This window comes from Hoplias malabaricus, chromosome Y (genome assembly GCF_029633855.1).
Source record: "Hoplias malabaricus isolate fHopMal1 chromosome Y, fHopMal1.hap1, whole genome shotgun sequence".
Taxonomy (NCBI): Eukaryota; Metazoa; Chordata; class Actinopteri; order Characiformes; family Erythrinidae; genus Hoplias; species Hoplias malabaricus.
Window position 1 is genome coordinate 83,263,013 of NC_089820.1, and position 21,288 is coordinate 83,284,300.

At 39.2% G+C, this 21,288-nt stretch overlaps 1 protein-coding gene across 6 annotated transcripts in view; it reads right to left on the reverse strand.

Annotated features, from left to right (window-relative positions):
• Nucleotides 1-3,044: 3,044 nt before the first annotated feature.
• LOC136678113 (rho GTPase-activating protein 12-like) overlaps nt 3,045-21,288 on the reverse strand; it is a 40,034-nt gene continuing 21,790 nt past the window's right edge. For 2 of the 6 annotated variants that reach the window (XM_066655966.1, XM_066655965.1), the window contains exons 4-19: nt 21,070-21,201; nt 18,068-18,163; nt 17,259-17,390; nt 16,894-16,932; nt 14,238-14,303; nt 13,106-13,170; nt 12,588-12,669; nt 12,322-12,423; nt 11,856-11,954; nt 10,532-10,634; nt 9,432-9,548; nt 9,230-9,328; nt 7,979-8,056; nt 7,504-7,638; nt 7,257-7,362; nt 3,045-6,004 (exon numbers count right to left, since the gene is read on the reverse strand). In XM_066655966.1, coding sequence (XP_066512063.1) covers nt 5,830-6,004; nt 7,257-7,362; nt 7,504-7,638; nt 7,979-8,056; nt 9,230-9,328; nt 9,432-9,548; nt 10,532-10,634; nt 11,856-11,954; nt 12,322-12,423; nt 12,588-12,669; nt 13,106-13,170; nt 14,238-14,303; nt 16,894-16,932; nt 17,259-17,390; nt 18,068-18,163; nt 21,070-21,201 — 1,626 coding nt within the window. In that variant the 3' untranslated portion in view covers nt 3,045-5,829. The remainder of the gene's footprint in view (nt 6,005-7,256; nt 7,363-7,503; nt 7,639-7,978; nt 8,057-9,229; nt 9,329-9,431; nt 9,549-10,531; nt 10,635-11,855; nt 11,955-12,321; nt 12,424-12,587; nt 12,670-13,105; nt 13,171-14,237; nt 14,304-16,893; nt 16,933-17,258; nt 17,391-18,067; nt 18,164-21,069; nt 21,202-21,288) is intronic. The other 4 variants (XM_066655971.1, XM_066655968.1, XM_066655967.1 and 1 more) reach the window with 4 other exon arrangements.

The following is a 21,288-nucleotide window of genomic DNA, read 5'->3' on the forward strand; positions in this document are numbered from 1 at the left end:
CACACCACACTCCTCACAGACAGTCACCCGGAGGAAACCCACACAGACACAGAGAGAACACACCACACTCCTCACAGACAGTCACCCAGAGCAGGACTTGAACCCACAACCTCCAGGCCCCTGGAGCTGTGTGACTGCGACACTAACCTGCTGTCACCGTGCCGCCCCTGTTTTACATCTTATATTTGTAAGTAATTTCTCCAGGTTTATTTGTTTAGTTACATAAGCTCCATCTCTCAGTACTGTTCAAATGAAGCTCATGTGCTCGTATAATTAAATGTTCAAAAAGACAAAGGCTTTCATGGGGTGTCCTAACTTTTCACATGAAAGTTCATGTTTCCACACGCCGTGTTCACAGGGCCATGACAAAAATAAAAAAATACATCCACAGTGACATTCTGATAGTCTTTATACTGTGTCTACAATAAGCCTATCAGATTTTTGAGACACTTTAAAAGTAAAAAGATAATGTCCAATGAATGAAGCCAAATGCAGTTTCCCCCCACATTTACATCCAATGCTATGTTCACAGGGAAATTACAAAAAACAATTCCACAGTAAAATGTCCTCATCTTCAGGATATTAATAGTCTGTTATATTGTGCCTTTCAGATTTTTGAGACTCTTTGAAAATAAAGAGATAATATCCACTGAATGAAGCTAAACGTGTAGTTTTTCCATGTTACTTTGCCCTCTAGCGGCGACAGAATGCAACTATTTCACCACCTTTTTAAGGTGGAACAGAGAATCCGAATAAGAAACTGGCGAATAAGTAACATACTTCAGCGTCGTCATTTTATTGCAATTCTAGTTTAAGCAGAAAAATCGGTGTAATTTGTGCTGTTCTCTCACAATTTTAATTTCACAGGAATGTATTGGAATAACACGGCCGTTGTGACGTCATCGTGTAGGAAGCGCGCCGATGCTAACAGGCTCCCCGCCGCTAACCGGGGCTTCGCCTGGCGTTCGTCGTAGAAAAGACAATAATGTGAGAGTGTGTGTGTACAAGCGGCCAATAAAATACTACACAGTGGTGTCTAACGCGAGCTGATATAAAGAGAAAGGTCCAAACAGTACTTACAGGTGGAAAAGGTCCGCTGTTATCTTCTGCCATGGTTCGTTAACGCTCCCGCCTCGGTGTTAAAATAACGGCCCTCCCACTGACCTCTGTAGGTGTGCTGTGATTGGCCAGGTGTGAGTTCGATTAGATCTGCGCCTGTTTGCTCTTCCTCAGTAGCCCGGATGTTTCCCTGAATTTCCGGACCTGAATTTTAATTACCTTCATGTTGTACCTGAATATTTATTACCTGCATTTTCGGTCACCTGAATGTTTTCTCCAAATATTTAAATAAAAAATATTTCAATAACCCTAAATTTCACACAAATTTTCAAGAATCATGATTTCAGGTTCAGGTTCTAGCACTGATTTAACTCCATACAATCTTTTGGGCTTTTTTTGTGACTTCCAGACTCCCATAGAATAAATTTTAAACACTGTAATTCATACAACACTGCAACATATCAAACTAAAGTTTAAAAAGGCGACAAATTACAGTGGAACTATTACATTATTGTCCCGTATTTCTCATTAATTTGACTTGCTGCACTCCTTCCACCCTCCCTCACTCCCACTTTATAAAAAGTGTAATGACATCAACCTCATTAAGTTATGACGACGACCTAAAGCTTCATTACATTCTCTTCTCCAGAAGGAGAGGGGGATCTCTGTAATCTTTCATTATACAACTGTGGAGAATAAAAGAACACAATAAAAGTCCCGGAGATGAAACGGAGCGAATGACGAACACAATTTTACAATCTACAGTTATAATAGAGTCAAGTGCCATTACGTTCCCTAATTAAAGGCACTGTATGTGTTCCCTTGAGGGTACCACCACAGAGAGAGTTTTTCTGACAGTGTAATAAACGTCACATTTTAAGTTCCATTACATGCAGCAGAGATTACAGATTTTCAGACACAGATTACAGCTTTCACAGTAAAGAGGAAGAAGAAACACTGTTAATGATCCCCTTGGGGTAATTTACTTCTATGCATTTGACCCCTCCATGGCAGTGAACACCCACACACACACTAGGGGCAGTGAACACACACACACACACACACACACACACACCAGGGGCAGTGAACACACACACACACTAGGAGCAGTGAACACACACACACACACACACACCCACTAGGAGCAGTGAACACACACACACACACACACACACACCCACACTAGGAGCAGTGAACACACACACACACACTAGGGGCAGTGAACACACACACACACACACTCACACACTAGGGGCAGTGAACACACACACTCACACACTAGGGGCAGTGAACACACACACACACACTCACACTCACACACTAGGGGCAGTGAACACACACACACACACACACTCTCACACTAGGGGCAGTGAACACACACACACAGCGGGAGCAGGGGGCTGTGACCACCTCGATGCCAGGGGGCAGTTTGAGGGTTAGGTGTCTTGCTCAAGGGCACTTCAGCCGTGAATGATTTACTCTTTGCTGGTTCTGGAATTGAACCGGTGACCCTCCGGCCTCAAGCTCACGGCTGCCCTCCCCCTAAAGGAGTTTGAATTTGAAGTGCTTTGAGTTTTATGAAGCATTAATCTCACACAAAACTAGAGATTACACTTTAGTAACTTCATCTTGATAAATGATTAATATCGTGTTTTAAACGAACGCAGGACCTTGCTGTTTTTCTGCTCTTTTGGCTGCAGTGTTTTATTCAATCACCTGAAACATTCTGCTGGATAAAATAAGGGTGGGGTCTAATGAGACACATTAGAAATAAAATGTCGATGAAGGAGGAGGAGATCGATTTATTTTTAAACTAAAATAACTTTATCCTCTGGGTTTAACAGCTTTCAGACAACTCAAGCATTACGTCCAGTTCAGAAATGACAGTCCACGACTACAGTTGCTCAGATAGGGTTTGTAGCCACTAAAAAATGTGACGCAGAGAAAATCAATGATTATATACAAGAACTTTAAAGAAAGCACAACTTGCTTTGTCAAATTTATTTCAGTACAGACAAAGTAACATACAGCAGTTGGAAAATTACATTCAACAAACGTCCATTTGCTGTTTAAAAAATTAAAATATATTTTTAGTAAATCAGTCTCGTGTTAATACACCAGTAGTGATCACGTCACTGTTCGGCCCACAGTCTTAACGCCACCAGCATTCAGTGGAAAATACAATTCTAGTGTAAATCGACCACACAAGACTCATGAGTTCTGTACAATGTCTTTAAGGTTGGCTCTATTTCGTCCCTTTGTTGTGATCTGTACAGCGTGTTCAAACCTGGTTCTGTGTCTGATATCGCAGTGGTGGCAAATTCAGGTCCAAAAAAACCCAGAATTTCTTTCACTCCCTCACCCTCTGCTTGGTTTGAGATGATTACAGAAGTGGGGTGTGGTCTCCGGTTTCCTCCCACCATCCAGAAACATGGAGGTGAGGTGAACTGGCTTCTTTAATAACTGTCCTCGTGTGTGTGTGTGAGAGAGACAGAGAGAGAGAATGAATGCCTGTATGTGTGCGAGTGAATGTGTGTGAGCACAGATATGGATTGGCGCTCTCTTCAGGGTGAAGTCTTTGTGTCTGAGTTCTCCAGGTGGACAGTCGTCCCTGGTCGAGAGGAGGCTGTGTGCTGTGGCTGCCGCTTCTCATCAGAGAGTGTGTGTGTGTGTGTGGAATGGAATGGATAGGATCCTTTATAAGCCACCTCTGCTTTACCAACTTTATGAAGAGGACCTGAGATTGGATTGATTTGGGGTAATCAGCAGGATACTGTTCCAGTGTGTTTTTAGAAACAACCATTGCACAGACGTCTGAGACCACCCTTTATTTACACAACTATATAATAGATACAAATAAATGTAACTCTTAATAACCGTCCAAGACCTGGTCGTCTTCAATTAAACAGCTCTTAAAGCTTTCGTCACTTAGGCCCCATCCACACAGATCCGGATATTTTTAAAAACAGATGTTTCTCTCTGTTTTAGGACATTCCCCTTCTAGACGAATACCACGAAAGGAGGCGAAAGTACCTCATTTAAAGACATCAACACACCACAAAGCACAGGAGAAAGGGTGTGATTGGGATTAAACCTCTATGCAGCGCACTACGCAATTCATGAAATGATTGAATCTAGATTGTAACAGGGCCTTGATTATTTCTAATCCAACATTATTTATATTTATTCGTATTTGTAACAAATCAAGTGCTATCTGATTGTGTACAGTGTAGCTTGTGTTGTGTTGAACAGGGAATGAGGAGCTTAGGGCTGGACAATAATTCAATAACAATATAAATCACAATATAAAAAGTTTCAATAATGATATGATTTTTAAACACATTTTCAATATTTCAGTACTCTTTATTTACAGCATCTGTCTCTGACTGACGGCCATTAGAGGGCGCTGTCATCAGTTCAGCCCTCAGTTTTAAAGTTAGTTTAAAAAAAAAAAACACTGACTGAGAGGTTGCTGTTCGATGACGTCATGTTGCTTTCTGTTCTCAGCAGATTTTCTGTGGCTTTTTTATTGTTCATATCGATACAGAGAGAAATGAAGAAATATATCATGATATAAATTTTGCCCGTATCGTCCAGCTCTAAAGAGCTATTTGAATTTCAGCTATAGACAGAAACGCTGTGTTTTCTTCCTCCACACGAGACAACGGTGTTTTCAAACATCTCTCCCTTGGAGAGTTTTTTTCAAAAATAACTTTTCAGTGACATAAAAAGCCGTTTGTGTGATGATGGGAGGCCAAAACACAGACAAAAACCTTCCTCTATAAAAATATCGGGATCCCCGTGGACAGAGCCCAAGACCCACACCTCAACATCACTTAATGAGTTAGAAGTAATAAAGGTAACCACCTTATAAGAGTGGAGTTTGAATAAATGAGTAACATGTAATGGAATGGGCATTTCAGCTAAGTGTTAAATAAACTAAAGGGTGGTCTCTGGCGTTTGCATAATGCCGTGTGTAGATACAAACACACAGTACATTCGTAACATACTTTCGGTTTCTGTAAATCAAGGCATACTGCATGTACTGTATTGAAGGAGTGTGTGTTTCAGACAGAATATACTTGGTCGTGGTGTGTCCGCTAAGACCAGAGCAGTGGTCATCTCCCTGTCTCATCTCAAACATTTCCCAAAGCCTTATCTTTAGCCATACAGTAGAAACTGCTAAAAACAGCACAGATTAATGGACTGTTCTAGGTTAATTGTACTGACATTAAACTATTGGTAAATGGGCTTTACCATTCTAAAATCCAGCAGATAATATTCCATATAATGGCAAGTAAAATGAACTGCATAAAAGATGATAGGAGTTAATGCGATTTCTGTGTGCATTTCAGCTTTAACAACGCAAAATAAACTGAGATTCTCAGTTCAGAACATGGTTTCAGTCCAGAAAGCCTTGCTGATCCAGCTATGGAATGTGCTTAAAACTATAAAGCTTTATAGATCAAAAACCAGCAAGAAGTGAATTACAATCAAAGCTGTCTTTAAAAGCATTATTTTCACTAATTAATAAAGGGAAAATACAGGAAGACTTCAGTAAGTAGAAGCTGAAGTCATAACATCATCCTTCCCCAAATCAGTTGAGTTTGCTTTAAATGAATCCTCTGTATTTACATATTATATGTGCAGTGTTTTCAATACATTAGAAGTCCTTTATTTTTGCTTTTTTCTCACTTTCCGAAAACACATTCCAGTTGTATTCAGGGACTGGTGCCTCATGTTTGCTACGCGGATCGTGATGGTTGTGGTTTACCTGCCAAATATGGCCTCATACTCCAGTAGAACGAGCTCAACGATTTGGTTCTGGTACACCATGTGTACGGCCATGTTTAATGTCTCAACTTCAGGACGCAGGAGAGTTGGACCAAAAACGATCGCAACGCTCTGTGTGGTCATCCTGTTCTTCTCACCATGCTCTATCACTCTAGAGAAACACACAGACACACAGACAAAATACTGTGAATTTCACTGAAGTGCTACAAAGATCTGTTAAAGGAACACTAGGTATGATTTGTTTTTTGTTTTACTCTTGGGGCTCCTCCTGGTTTAATTCAAATATACAGCACTTTACTGAAATAAAAAAAAGGGGGCCAGTTTCCTACCCTCCTCCAAAAGATACATAGTGCCGTTTCTACAGTGATAAACCCAGAATAGCAACAGAGGTTCTATATTCCGTATTACAGGTCAGTGAAGCATCACAATGATTTTTAAGCTGTAATTTAAAGGTGGTGCTGCAGGTGGCACTCTGAGTGACTGTCTGTTAGAAGTTTGGAGTGTTCTCCCTGTGTCTGCATGGGTTTCCTCTGGGTGCTCATAGGAAGTGGAAGGAAGTAAGGAAATGTGTGACTGGTAGATTATTTCTTTGTTGTAACAATGCTTCTTGGCAATAAATCTTATACCGTCTGGAGTTTGTAAAGAACATACATCAGTGGGAGGAGCAGTGAAGCTGAGTGTGTGGGTTGTGCCTGTAAAAATGTCAGATCCTCTCTGCCAAAGACAAACAGCTTATTCTGCCATTGACACGTTTGGTGTGTGGTGGTGAACTGAATGATTGAAGTTTGAAGAAACAAGAACATATTGGCAATTTAACAATTTATTAATTTAACAAACAGGAGCCTCAGCAACATGAGGAAGAACCACACACAGCTACAACAGCCTCCACCTCCTCAGCTCCTGGTTACGTTTCTCTGCTGTTCACAAGCTTAGCAGGACGCCTCTGAACTCTGCAACATTTACACAGTATTATATCTCACTGCAAAGAAACACGGTTCTAAGAATCAGGAACGGAACCGGTTCATGAACCAGAGTTCTGTTGGTGGAAAAGCGCCATAAAAACGGCACTGACAAAGCTCCACAAAACTGGTTTGAAGCTCATAACTCAATATTAGAGTCTGATAAGTATCACTATATCTTTATATCTGAGACGTCAATTTGTTTTTAACCCTGATATAATTTACATATCATCTTCTATGTATTACCAACAATTTGGGCTGCAACGACACGCAGAGGAACGCAAAGGAGATCCCCTCCTGCTGTGATCCCCTCCATCACATCAGGGCCACTGCAGTGCATTATTGTACACCATGACTAGAATGTGTAGTGCAACAGATTTATCATCCTGTGTCTGCACTGTGTGTGTAGGTACATACAAGACATTTCTGTCTGAGTATACTCACTTTCTCAGGTGTTTGAAGAGCACCTGCATCGTGTCATGGTTGGGTCGAGGCAGCTGCTTCACTTTGTCTTTTACAGTCTGCACTTTCTGCTTATACTCTGGGATTTCTACACAAACATTCACACATCACACAGGACGTCGGATACAGAGGAATATTACTTTCATGAAGGAGTCAAGAATCATTCTTCCTTAGATTTAAGAAGAATTTTAGATGAACATGCACTCAAACATTCTCTCTCTCTACTCACTGATAGAACTGACGAAGTCATTGAAAAGTGCGTAGGTGAAGAGTGGTTCTGGAAGCTCCCGGAAAAACATCTTCAGTGCTCCTGTGGTCACATGGATGTCCTCCCATTTACTGTCCTCCAGATTTAACTTCTCGTCTGAGAGAGAGAGAGACAGACAGAAAGACAGAGAGAGAGAGGGAAAGAGACAGAGAGAGAGAGAGAGAGAGAGAGAGAGAGAGAGACAGAAAGACAGACAGAAAGACAGAGAGAGAGAGAGAGAGAGAGAGAGCGAGGGAAAGAGAGAGAGAGAAGGAAAGAGAGAGAGAGGGAAAGAGGCAGAGAGAGAGAAGGAAAGAGGCAGAGAGAGAGAGGGAAAGAAAGAGAGACAGAGAGGGAAAGAGAGAGAGAGAAAGAGAGAGAGAGAGAGACAGAGAAACAGTGAGTAGGAAGTGATTCCCAAATAACTGTAAACTCGTTAAAAATGGTGTTAAATTACCATGATTAACAGCAAATCTCAGCTTCTGTATGACAGCCAGATTTCCACTGACTCTGTACAGACCATCCAAACTCAGACCTGAAATGAAAGATAGAGAACAAATGGAAGTCAGACAAAGAGAGCGATACAGAAAGCGACAAAGAAGGGAAGACACTGGTTTTAAAACAAGACATTTAGATTTTTGACAGAGAAAAATACATTCAGCTGATGTATGATTCTGACCACTGCTGAAGTGTAAACATTACCTTTTTAATGACAGAGAGAAACAAATTGGGTCATGGATTTTTTGATTTTGAAATACAACCAACAAATACAGCTCCTCTATTCAATGTTCCAGTAAACACACTTATGTATGTGTATGTACGTGTGTGTGTGTGTGTGTGTGTGTGTGTGTGTGTGTGTGTGTGTGTGTGTGTGTGTACCCCAGTAATACAGGCTTTTGGACTGTCTGGGTTAGAACACCTGAAACATGATCCTACAGAGTTACAAATAATGTGAAAAGATGTTATCAACATGCATATCGCAGATTAAAAACACGACTCTCCATTTTTAGAGGTTTTCAATTTTTTTTACACGTGTTAAATGTGGGCTTTAACCTCTGTCTGTTCACAACAGCGGCTATAATTAATCACAGTAAGGGTTAAATAATCTGATGTGGATCTAGTTCAGTGATGATACACACTGCTTTTGCTGAAACACTGATTCACAGCGGGGGGCCAGTGTTGGAGGAGAATACGCTGCAGGGCTGTGGTCACACAGAGGTGGGCGTGGCTCGTTGGAATCCACAGAAATCCACGTTTGTCAGTGTTTGCTGTCTACAACATATGAAACTTTTGGACCTGCTCCCAATAAAGATGTTTTCACATTTCTGAGCTGTACTTGGTATTAATGGCGTTATCTGTGGTTTATTTTACTGTGAACCTCAGAGAACTAGTCTTTTTCTGCTCCTGAAAAGCGATGATATGCAAAGATCCAGGCAGATAGAAAGCATGGTTAGTGTCCTTAAGTTTCTCAAAGCCAAAACTGCTATTTCCTTTGTCAGAAAGACGTATCAGCTTTGTGGCTCATTAGTCGTACATGCTCTGGACATGGAATTTAACTGAGAATTGTATTTCATTTTTTAAATCTGGGGCAGCCACGGAGACCAGAATTACCCCATTGACTGCATCTTTTTTGAAAGACGTCAGAACACTACAGACTTGAACATTAATGACCCCACCATTAAATTTGTACAAAGTAAATTTACAGTACCATTTTTCTCCACGTGGTCAATACACATCTTGACAAAACGAGGGACAGTAGTGTTCTCTCTCTGACAGAGACTGACCAGATTACAGCCAAACACCTGGTCTACACACAGAAAAAGAGGACGACACAGGCATTAAAACCCACAGTCCCATATTAAACCTCAAATGATACATAGACTCTTCACATAAAAACATATTTGTGGCACCTTTGATGTAACCCTTGTCTCTAACAGCCTGTAGAGTAGGTCTACGCGTGAGAAACTTCTTCAGCTTAACTTTAGTCTTCTGCTCCGTCGTGTCCATGCTGCTCGAGTTCTTCATGGCTACAGCATCAAAGGAAATCACGTTAATGTCAAAAGAAATGGGGAAAGGTATAAAATATGCTGCAAGTGAAGATATTTATTGTTTTTCACTAACTTTATATTTCAGCAGGCTGAGAGACTGAATGATGTGCATATAGAGTACTACACGATGAGTCAAATAACTAACATGTTGCTGATTGGATAACAGCCCACTCGGCTCTACGCCGGGACAAAGAAATTGGACATAGGCAAGGATTGGCCTGAGGTTCGAGGCTGATGTTCAAAGTACAATTAACTGCACACTCTGCATTACAAAAAACGAATACAGCGCTTTTCCACTAACGTGAAACACACTTCTCGAATCTAATTCTGAAGCGTTCGGCGTGTTTCCACCAACAAAAACTCCACTAACAAAAAGTTCATTCGCAGCGAGAACCAAAGAATAGCAGCTTTTTCAGCACGAACCCTGAGGACGTCTGTGGGCGTGGCTAGTTACAGAAGCAAGGAGCGATGGCGACACCCACGAAGAGTGCGCACTGGAGTCTTCTACGTCACTTTATTGTCAAAAGTTGATCCATGTTTGCTTTTAGAGAGAAACAAGCGTCTGTAACGACAGCACAAACACTCGCAGGTCTTCTACAAGCTCCGCCGACTACTCACTTCTGTTTACTGCCGCTGTGCAGCGCCCCCTGTTGATGACGTGTTCTGTGACGTATCCTATGTTTCACTAAAACTGGTGTAAATGCAGCTGGTTCGCAGAAAAGCACCAAGGTTCTTATGAACACTAACAGAACCAGTTCAAGAACCAGAGTTCTTTTGGTGGAAAAGCACTAATAGAGAATGTGGGGTTTGTATCGTAAAGTGTTTCCACAAGGAAGCTTTGTAGCGATATGTAAAAATGGCTCGTCATATTACAGTAAATAACTGTTTAATATACTTCAGTGGATGTGGTTGTTGTTCCACTAAAACTGCACTCCAGCTGAACTCAGTAATACTACACTCACATCTGAGTTTCTTGGAGTCTCTATGCTCTTTCTCTTTGTCCTGTTTCTCTGCTCCAGGAGACTCGGGCATGTCCTCTTCAATAGCCTCATCAGACTCCCAGGCCTGACAGGACAAAGACAAGACAGAAGAAATTACAATATACGCACAGGTAATGTCCTACACCAGGAATAATTCATTACAATTCATTACAGTCCCGTTAGAGAGAATCCCCTCAAGACAAGGTCCGGAGCATAATGTATATCTTTAACTGTGTGATCAGTGCCATGCCCTGTACGTTAAAGTAGCCTTATAGTTATAGCACCATTTTATATCGTTAACAACTAATCAAATCAAATTACACTTTCAATTACATTTCAACAAAGTTTATAAATATTATAAATAACAAATACTCTAAATCAAATGTCCTTTTCTGATTTCAAGTGAAATTTACAAATAAAACAATGATTTGAAAATGCATTTTAAATAAAGTCCCTAATGACTTTATTACTTTTCCATGAGCAGCGTTCTGATTGGCTCTTAATGCTGGAGGGTGGGACTTTATCCGTAAACAGAATCCATGTTCAGTGTTATGAGAATTTCAACCTGTAATCGTTCCTTTCTTATTAAAGTTTCTGGTTTTGCCGGCTGTTTTTACTGGCCCCAGGACAGCGGTGTCTGGACCCTGCCCTGTGTGTGTCACTCAGTGGAGTCACAGCACTCATCATAATGCACAGATCTGATTGGCTGAGGAGCCTCACATGTGATATGCAGAAACACATGTGATTGGTCTGTGAGTTTCCTGGAGCGCTAAACCTGAACCTTAACGACACCGCTTTGCTCAAAATTAATCAGCTCTTAATAGTTTATCAGTTACAGGTCCAGATCAGTCAGCATCTGGTACCTGCTACCATGGACCCTATGGACTGGTAGGAGCGAGTGGTACTTAACGAATCTCCCCTTGGTCTGGTTACGTTTGCGCTCATGTGCAGCCCAAGAAGTCCAAAAGAAATCGCAGTGTGTGTATACATGCCCTGAGAAGTCAGATTTCTGAGCTAAAATCCCACCCTCTTAATTGGACATCTTAATCAGATTTCTAGACCTTACCCCGATCATGCGAATGCACTCACTGTTGAATTTGCATAGATATAACTATGATGTATATATGTGAGATGCACTCTTATGGCAGTGGTGTGCTTAGCCAGAGGGTGGCTTTATAGTGAATTTATACTTGAGGCTATGAATGTGAATGAGTTTAAAACAAAGGAAGTTCCAAACTGGCTGGACCTGCACCTTAAATAACAATTAACACTGTGTGTGTGTGTGTGTGTAAACTTGTATTCTTACATGCGTGTTTATGGCTTCTGTTATTGACGTGAACCACTCATTGATGGTGGATTCACTGTCCGATTGGAGGAGCAGCTCCGTACCCTGACGAGTCTTCACCTAAAGAAACACGTAACCAAAGTAATCAAAAACAAAACACAGATTAAAGTAAATATGAGGCTGTCATCTTTGTTTGCTAATTTAATTATACCCAAAATGTGTAATCAATGTGTAATCAAGTTCCAAGTAAGGCCTCTGCCAGAAAAAAGGCTGCTGCTGTTTATCTGCTCTGGTTACACCACGATATGAAATGTCCTCACAGAAAACACCTCAGCAACTGATAAGATTTTCCAGCTTCCGTGTCTGTTTGTGTATTTATTTATGTTTTTGCAAATCTGAGTTTTAAGTTTAAGTAAATGGGTAAGTAAGTACCCATTCCTAAATCCATGCTCACCGTCAACCGTCCTGTCGCCAAATGACCACATACCTCTAAAACATGTTTTTTGCTGGATTTATCTTTAGTTGCCCACTCTACAGTTGCTCCTTTCAGGTCAACACTGAACTCTGGCTTCGACTGGTGGCTCCCAAACTGGACACAGACAGGACGCAACACACAAACACAACAGCACACTTGACACATATTAATCAATGGAACACAAGCCATAAAAATCATCAATGTCTGATAATCAAAGCTTTATACTAGTTTACTTCTCTGCTAAATAAATAAATAAATAAATAAACAAACAAACCCACCCAGCCTGTGGCCGTGCCCTGGTTCTTGCCAAATATAAGTAAAGATCCTTGTAACACAGTCCAGGTCGAGGTCCAGTTCTTCCTAAAATGTGGAATACAAGGCAATGATTTCAATCAAAGCCTGAACAGAGTATCACAAGCCTAAAGAGCTACCCCTTATATTCTTTGCAGTATTACGGTGAATTAGTAAACAATTTATTTAAAGGAACACTATGTAAAATTTGTATCTTGAAATTACAGCTTCCAAATGAATGTGATGCTTCTCGGACCAGTACCAGGGCGAATAGGGCATGTGTTGTTGCAACTTTGCTCTTGGCACTGCAGAAACTGCACTATGTATCTTTTGAAGGAGGGTAGGAAACCACCAACCTTCCCTCCCTTGACTATTTATTTCAGTACAGTTCTGTAAAAATGAATTACACTACGGGGAGCTCTAGGAACAAAAACCCAAATCTTCTGTTCCTTTAACTGATTTAACTGTATTGTTAATGGGCTTGCCCCCTTGTACTTTTACTTACCGGACTTTCTTGCCCTGTTCCGTGATCTTGGTCATATTCAGGGTTCCAGACTTTTCAGAGCTTGGCTAAAGAGAATAATGGAAAAAGTATTAATTAGAACAGGATTTACTGAGAGCAACTGAAGAGAAGCAGGAAGAAAAGACAAAGGTGTAAGGAAACAGGATGTAAAGAAGGGGAAAGGTTTAGAGATCCACACAGCCCTGTACATACAAAAACAACCTACACATAACAGAAATGTTTGGAAGATAACTCTCTAACTCAGTAAACATTTCCTTGCTTAATTTTCTGTTCCTTTGGCCTGTAAAGGAGATCAATATTTAGTTCTGTATTCGTATACTGATTATATATTTAGTCTTCTGCAGTGTTGGCTGAATTCTTGTTAAATCATTAATTCAAAAAAAAATTAGAGAACCTAACTGCCCCATAGTCAGCTTGGAGAATTATTATTATTATTATTAAATAGAGCAACCAAACATATTGCATGTAATCACCGAAATGAAATATATTTAAACGTGTTTTAACTGGACCCTGTGGTTAATAATAAAAACATCTGTGTCCCCGCTGTTTTCGGCCGACATTTTTTCAATGTATTTGTTTTTTATTACTTTGGCTATTAAATTATTATTATTTTTTTAATCTAAAATATTTACAAATTCCTAAGCATTACAAAATTCTCTGGTAAGCCATCACTCTTCCAGAGCAGTTTGTAGAGGTAGGAGAATTTGAACATTGAATTTGAACATGTTTAATTTATTTTCTGAATACATTCACACCCTCTAAACTGTGACTTATGTTTATTAAAAGAGCTGTAAGTGTAACATTATTATTATCATCCAATAATATATTATCACTTAAATATTTTTAAATGGCATTAATATAATCAATTAACATTTACATTAACAGTTAATGCTCATCCGACATTTTTCAAATCTGGACTGAGCTTCCCTAAAGCAGCAAGTCGTGGAGTGAGCATCACACTGAACACTCTTCTAGTGAAGATGATCTTAACTCTAAAATGTTATTGGGAAACTGGGCCCCGTTTGTTGGCTTGCACTGGCAAGATGAAAAAGGCAGAAGGAGTAAGGAATATGGAAAGTAGAAGAAGAATGGTGGGAGATCATGTGATACTAACGGAATGGGGATGTTTGGGAGAGGATGGGTCGGAAGAGTCAGAATCTGGAGTGCCAGCTTTTGGTTCCTGATAAGGAAAACACAACTATTACCTACAGTGCCAAACGCACTCATTTGGGCAATGCCTGATGAGTGAGGCGCCATGCTTATATTCAGCAGGAAAGCTTGGTAATTAAATACATGTGAACATGCATAAAGTCAAATAATTACAAGAGGGTTTCTATGAACATTTGATGTTGCAAAATGTCATATTCCAAATCATTCAATCCCAATTTTATGAAATGACGATAATGATTCAATAATAATTTTACAGTATCATTGATAGTTAAAGATTTATAATAATTAATAATGAATTCACGATCGGTTTGAGTAAATTACAAAAGCTACCTGATTATAAAAGGCCAGCTTTAAGACACACTCTGATTTAAAGTGCTTTCAATTTCAGGCTTGTAGGCCACCAGAGGATGACTTCACTTATGGATCAAGGCTTACACCACCAAAATGATGTGGGATTTCCATTATAATAAAAGGTAGTGTCACACAACATCCGTGCCTACGCCTCAAAGAAAATAAAGAGCATTTGTTGCAGTTAATGGCTGTTGTTGATCTCAAGCTCATTGTAGGTCCGAGTTACATAAAAGATTGAAACTTTTTCTTGCACCCTTGCTAGCATGAGTTATGGTTAGGGTGAAGACCGTATTGCTCCAGCTCTAGCCTCAACAAATGCAAGCTCTGGTTACTGCACCACTGGCTCCAGATAAGGAACTTGTGGTAGATGATGTGGTCGTCACTGCAGCCACCAATTCTACATTGTAAATGACGGTTCTTCAAGAGTTATTTGGTTCTGTATAGAACCAGGCAAATGTTTCTGTATAGAACCCTGAACACGTAGAGCCCTTCGCACCAAAAAGGGTTCTCCTACAACCCAACAAATAACAGCTCTTCAAGAGTTCTTTAGTAAAAGAAATGGTTCTGTATAGGAACCTGAACACTCGAAGAAACCTTTGCATTATTAAATTATTCTTTGCATCGTGAAGGGTTTCTTCAGGTTGATGGCGAATGTGCTATAGAGGGTTCACAGAATTCCAGTAAAGAAAGTTTTAACATGAAACTTAAAACCCAAGTTTAAGCAACAGTGGCAAGGAAAACTCCCTCAGAGCTGAGGAAGAAACCTTGGGAGGAACCAAGGCTTGCACAGGGGACTTAGCCTCCTCGTGTCAATCTACTTACAAACTATTGACAAAAAAGCAACAGAGCTGTTGCTAAAGACAAACAAACAAATTGGGGCAGTTAAATTTATTTGTAAAAGGCACTTTTATCTGAAGAATGCTTTTATTCTTTTTTAAAGTTTTGTACTGCACTCTGCACTTGTCTCTTGGGGAGGGCTAAACAAAACATGGTGAGGGCAAATGCTTCCACGGGGCAGGATTAACATGCACGGCTAGTCCAAATATGAAAACAAAGAGCAGAGAACAACACACACAGAGGATGTGTGATTTTATTTTCTGCTCAGGATGGCACTATATCTCCATCTATATCTTTACACGGAAATTAGTTGTTTGCTGCTATATAAATATATAAAATGATGGATATATCACCTTTAACTTACTTACTTTATTGTTTTTAAAATCACAGAGTGTGTCTTTGAATTTGGCCAACAGTGTCGATCAAGAAAAAAAAGTACTAATAATGAATCATTCAGTCAGTGTATCAACCAACAAGTAAGTCATTCAACTAATCAGAGATTTATTCCATGAATCAATTTCTCAATCAACAAACAGGTTGCCATTATTTTGTTAGAGATTAAAAAATATTTTAATAAGAAATAAAATCAAGCCCTTTAAAACCAACTGTTACATAAAAACCTGAAATATAAAATACAAAAATGTAAGAGTCTTCACAGACTCCCAAGTAAACAATTAAAGGTTAAAGAGGTTGGTTATACTTTTAAAGAAATGTATCAGCCTTTGTCCTGATACATGTAGACTCTTTGATTTAACCACTAATGCTCCAAAATCACTAAAATTAACAAAGAAAGATGAGTTTAAATATTTTAAAACAATGGTAGTAGGAACTGAGCTTTGTGATGGTCCAAGGGCAACCCAACCTGGTCATGTTTCTGATTCTGGATTACATGCAAAGGTTAAAAAGAAACGTTTTGATCACAAAAGCATGGTTCCAGAAGTCTAAATGAACTATGATTGGTTAGAAAGATCGAGAGCTGTGATTAAGTAATTAATTTGCTGTTGTAAAAGTAGTGGCACTGACTTGTGGCCTATAAGGGTGAGAGCGGATGGAGACTTTGCGCAGGGAGAAGATTCGCCGGTTTTTGATGGACTTCTGTTTTAACTTTGGTCAAACATAAGCACTACATCAAAACTACAGTCAGTACGAGAATAGTTCATGGCAGGAGTGCTAAAATTTCTAGCTATTTAGAGATGTCATTCCATGTCAAGTTCGCTTTGTTACAAATCTAAATCTGTGTTAGTAAGTCTTCATTTTCTTGCAAACCACAGATACAATATAAAATTGTTGAACATTACAAATATGACCTGACTGAATCCTCTAAATTCATGAAAGCTTTCTGACATGGAGTAACACACGATGCTCATCCTCAACTACAGATTTGGCTGCTACATTTATTTACGCATACATACTGTATCTGCCTTTTCTTTGTGAGCATTTCGCCGAGAGATCTGCAGAAAAAAGTTTAAGTGATTGATAAATAAGACTAAGAAAAACGTAGCCTAAAATGTTACGAGATATGATCCATTCACTTGTATAATTTACAGCAAAATAAAGACTTTAATTTAATCATTTTCAGCATCTGAAAAATATAACCAAAGAATTTTGAAGTGGGTAAAGGTCAAACAAAAGTGAGAAACTGTCCTGAGAACGAGAATCAAATAAATAAAATCAACGTCTAAGGCTGACTTTTAAGAACAAAAGGATAAAACATCTTGCAGTTTCTCTAAAATAAAAATTAAAACATCATCAATAATGGACATGCAAGGTCATGTACCTTGTCATTAGCCTCTAATATGCATGTGCTATGCCTCCATTTGTTCAGCACTATGGGGGCCGGCTGCCTCCTGTCCAGACTGCGCGTTTTGGTTAGATCTCCACTCCCTGACGTCAAGGCAGTGGCATTCAACTACATCAAAGAAAGGAAGAAAGTGAAAAGACGTGACAATTAACAAAAATGACTACCAAGAGTGTGTTATTAATTTCTCTTAATAATCAGACACCACAAATTACAGTAGCACTAGTCTTGCTCCTGGTTAGAATCAGTTCACAACACCAGCAAAAAAACTGGACCAATCTTTGACCGATTCACTGACAACATGCTTCTAATGTAATATCAAACACAAAGAAAAAAGTTAATATGACAACAATTAGTAGAATTGTACTAAAGTGTTTATTCCTTTATTTCAGTCGGTGTGCACAGACTTGCTCAAAGTGAAATGACTGCTGGGCAGAGGACCAATATCAAACACATACATAATGAGCAAGTGTTTAAGCAATGTGGATTTTAAAGGCATTACCTTAAAAGAGGGATTGAGTGTTTTTAAAAGAAGAAGATGTTATTAACATAAGATGACACTTGGCATCTGTACAGGAAATTAACAAGCTGTATCTTACTATCTCCAGTTGTCTTCATAACTTTTAAATGAATGAGTATCGTGTATGACCAATTTAATTCTAAAAATGTAAACCTGAGTCAACTTAGTTTATGTTCTTTTGAGGACACAGAGGGCCACACTGAGTATTAATATTCAGATCCTATTTCACATCAGATAGGACCTTGCATGAACACTAGCACAAACGTACTTGTGTGAGATTGACTTTTGGAAGTTCCCACTCAGATCTGGAGCCATCTGCACTGTAGTAATACGGCCGACCCTGTTCATCTGTGTGCTTTATCCACTGTACACACACACACACACACACACACACATATATATATATATAAATATCAATAAAACGCACTATACCCTATAGCTAAAGCACACAGACGTTTTTATGGCTGAAACTTTTTACTATACTTGTGTATGTTCGTATACATACAAACATGTTGTGTAAATTGGCTAAAATGTCTATATTACTAACACTGGCTGATACCTGCTGTAAATTTTACTGACACACTAGTTGCCCAAGTCTCTCTAGGATGAGTCTGGTGCCTTTTGCCACTTAACGTGGCCAAGAACCACCTTCTAGTGCAGGAAACGAAAGCTGAATGATACACAAAATGGACCAATCACATGCCTGCTATTTTGGCATATGACATGTAAGAGGACACAGAGAGCCAATCAGAATGCAGCTTGGCAAAATCCTGACAGTGAGTCCACATTAATGCATTTAAAGTATCAGACTCTCTGTCAACGTGTGGGCAGAGGCTGAGGCAATTGTCACATTGAGTTGATTAATCATTACATGACAATTAAGAGGAGAGATTCCCTCCGGAAAAAAGGAGAGACAGCAGAATGAAAATGAGAAAAATACGATCACAGAGGACTTGGCAAGTGCAGTAACAATAAACGTTAGTGATAAAAACAGAATTGTTTTAAATCTAGATTAATTGGTTTATCTATTCACACTATTAATTAATAATGCATTGGAAATGCACCATTAAAGTGTTGCTAATTCTGACTGGTTCAGACCTGATGCTATGTAACACAAATTCTGTCCTGCATCATTCTTTCTGCACCACTTCATAGTAAATTTATCATACGATAAATTGGTTAGAGGAAATGTATATAAATGAGTTGACAGTGGCTTTAAATTAGATTTGCGCAATCTAACCCCCACTCCCCATTAAATAAAAATTAAAGAACCAAAACATAGAAAGCTATGTCACAAATAATCCAACAATGTCACAGAAACAAGGATTCTCTTAAATTCCAAGTGCATAGAGTGGAAAAGAAATTAAAATGTTGAATAAATCAAAATTGTTTGAACAAATGAAATGAGCTTGAATGAAAGTCATTATACAATATATAATTAAACACAGATTATAAAACCCTTTCTTATCTTACATATCCGCCACTAAAACAGAACTGAACACATCAAGAATGAGAAAAAATTAGTGAAACAGACACTAGACATCGCCATGTTGTATTTTAGATAATCAGTGCCATGTTCATTTATCACTTAAACACTATCTAGCTCTTATAGGGTGATGATTTGAAGACGGTAAGATCCTTAATGGCTTTACTGCTGGATATGTTGGTAGTTTATTTATGTTGGCAGGGTAGTCTTTTCTTGGTTCTTTTAATGTTCTTTGGGGTCTGATTTTATTCTTACTATCCCATGGCAATCATTCACAGTATTAGTATGATTTAGAAAGTGCATGCTTCATTCCACCCATTAATATTAATTCATAATAAAAAAGTCATTCAAGCATTTAAGCTTGTGTATCTACAAACCCCATTTCCTTAAAGGCTAGGCACCACTTAATGGACCTCCATGAATATTTCACATTATTGTAGTTACTGACAGATATAAGTATGAATTAAAATGAAAATAGCAGCTTAATTTGCTTTAAAACTGACAATTTTATTAAATTGACGGAAAAACCCGAGCTCTCTACGGAAATTCTCGAACGCGACCGTGACGTCACTGGTGGACAACAGCCGAACAACGCCGCGGTAAAACACCGTTATGACTGACTGTTATGACAGTATCTAGCTAAATAACCAACATTATTCATGACAATAGCCTAGCAATAAGCTAAACTCAAATGTAGAGGTACCGTTATTCTTGTAAATGTGATCGAAGTCGAACTCGAATTCATCCGACACTATAAACCTCCGTAATGCAGCTACGTAGCCGAGTATAATCTGAGCCACCGAGTTTAGCGAGTCAAGCTAACGTTAACTAACACCAACTAAAACAGGCGAAGTGAGTGTCCTTACCCTGTTTACCTCCATGTTACAGAGGCTCTTGAACACCTTTCGTTGGTGTCCTTACATGCCCATATTGTTGGAAAAGCGCCAGTGAAATGAGCTACAGATAACGGAGTGAGCGGATGGTCCTTTCCAAAGTGCCCGTTTAAAGTGGACAAATTTAGTCCAATTTCTGGTTATTTTGGGATCTTTGGGCCATTTGTTCACAGATGTCCCACTGTACATTGAATGATTGCAGCCAAAAACAACACACCTTTTCGTCATTTTGCATTAAATTAAGTGCAGCTTCTAGAGTTGTTGTCCACCATCTACGTCACAGGCAAGACGCCTATTAGAGTTTCCCAACACCATTGGGGGGGGGACCAACGGTCTTTTAAACCTTATTCCTTCAATTAGTAAGAAATAACATGTTTTCTGACTATCAATAAACACAAGTTAGGAACTCAAATTCCACTGTATTTATTTGTTTGACACTTTCATAGAGCTGCTGCTTAGCCTTTAAACGTAGAGACTTTCTTGCAACAAAAACAATTTGTGGTTTGTCACTTCAGTTTTTTTTAATTCCCAAGGTTTTCACTGATTAACATAATTCTGTTTTGTAAATATAAACACATTTTGATACTGATGCCAGCAACACACAAAAACATTGGGACAGAGGCATGTTTCATAAGAGAATTGGCGAAGAGTTGAAAAAGGTCATTTCTCAACCCAGAACTGTAAAGACTTTAGGTCTTTCACCACCTACCGCTTTAATATTCTGGGATTCTGTCAGATTCTGGGATTTGTCAGAGAAATAAAGGTTAAAGCCAATTAATAAACCACAGATTGAAGTTTTCACTGCATGTTTAGTCAGTAAGATTATGTATAGATATTAACATTAGTATAAAGACAGTAGGTGTTAATGTCTCTGTGTCTGTGAATGTATACCTTTTCATTAGTATAGTCACACACATACAGCGTATGTCCATACTCATCAAGTTCCTCAGACCAGCCTCTAGGTGGCGAGCCATACAGGCTATCTGATTGGCTACTCAGATAGTTCTCCTCCGACGAAAAAACCTTCACCCAGCCAATCACAGACATGCAGGAAAAAACAAGGAGGTGGAGAAAATAGGGAAGAATTAAAGAAAAAGAGGTTAAAGGAGG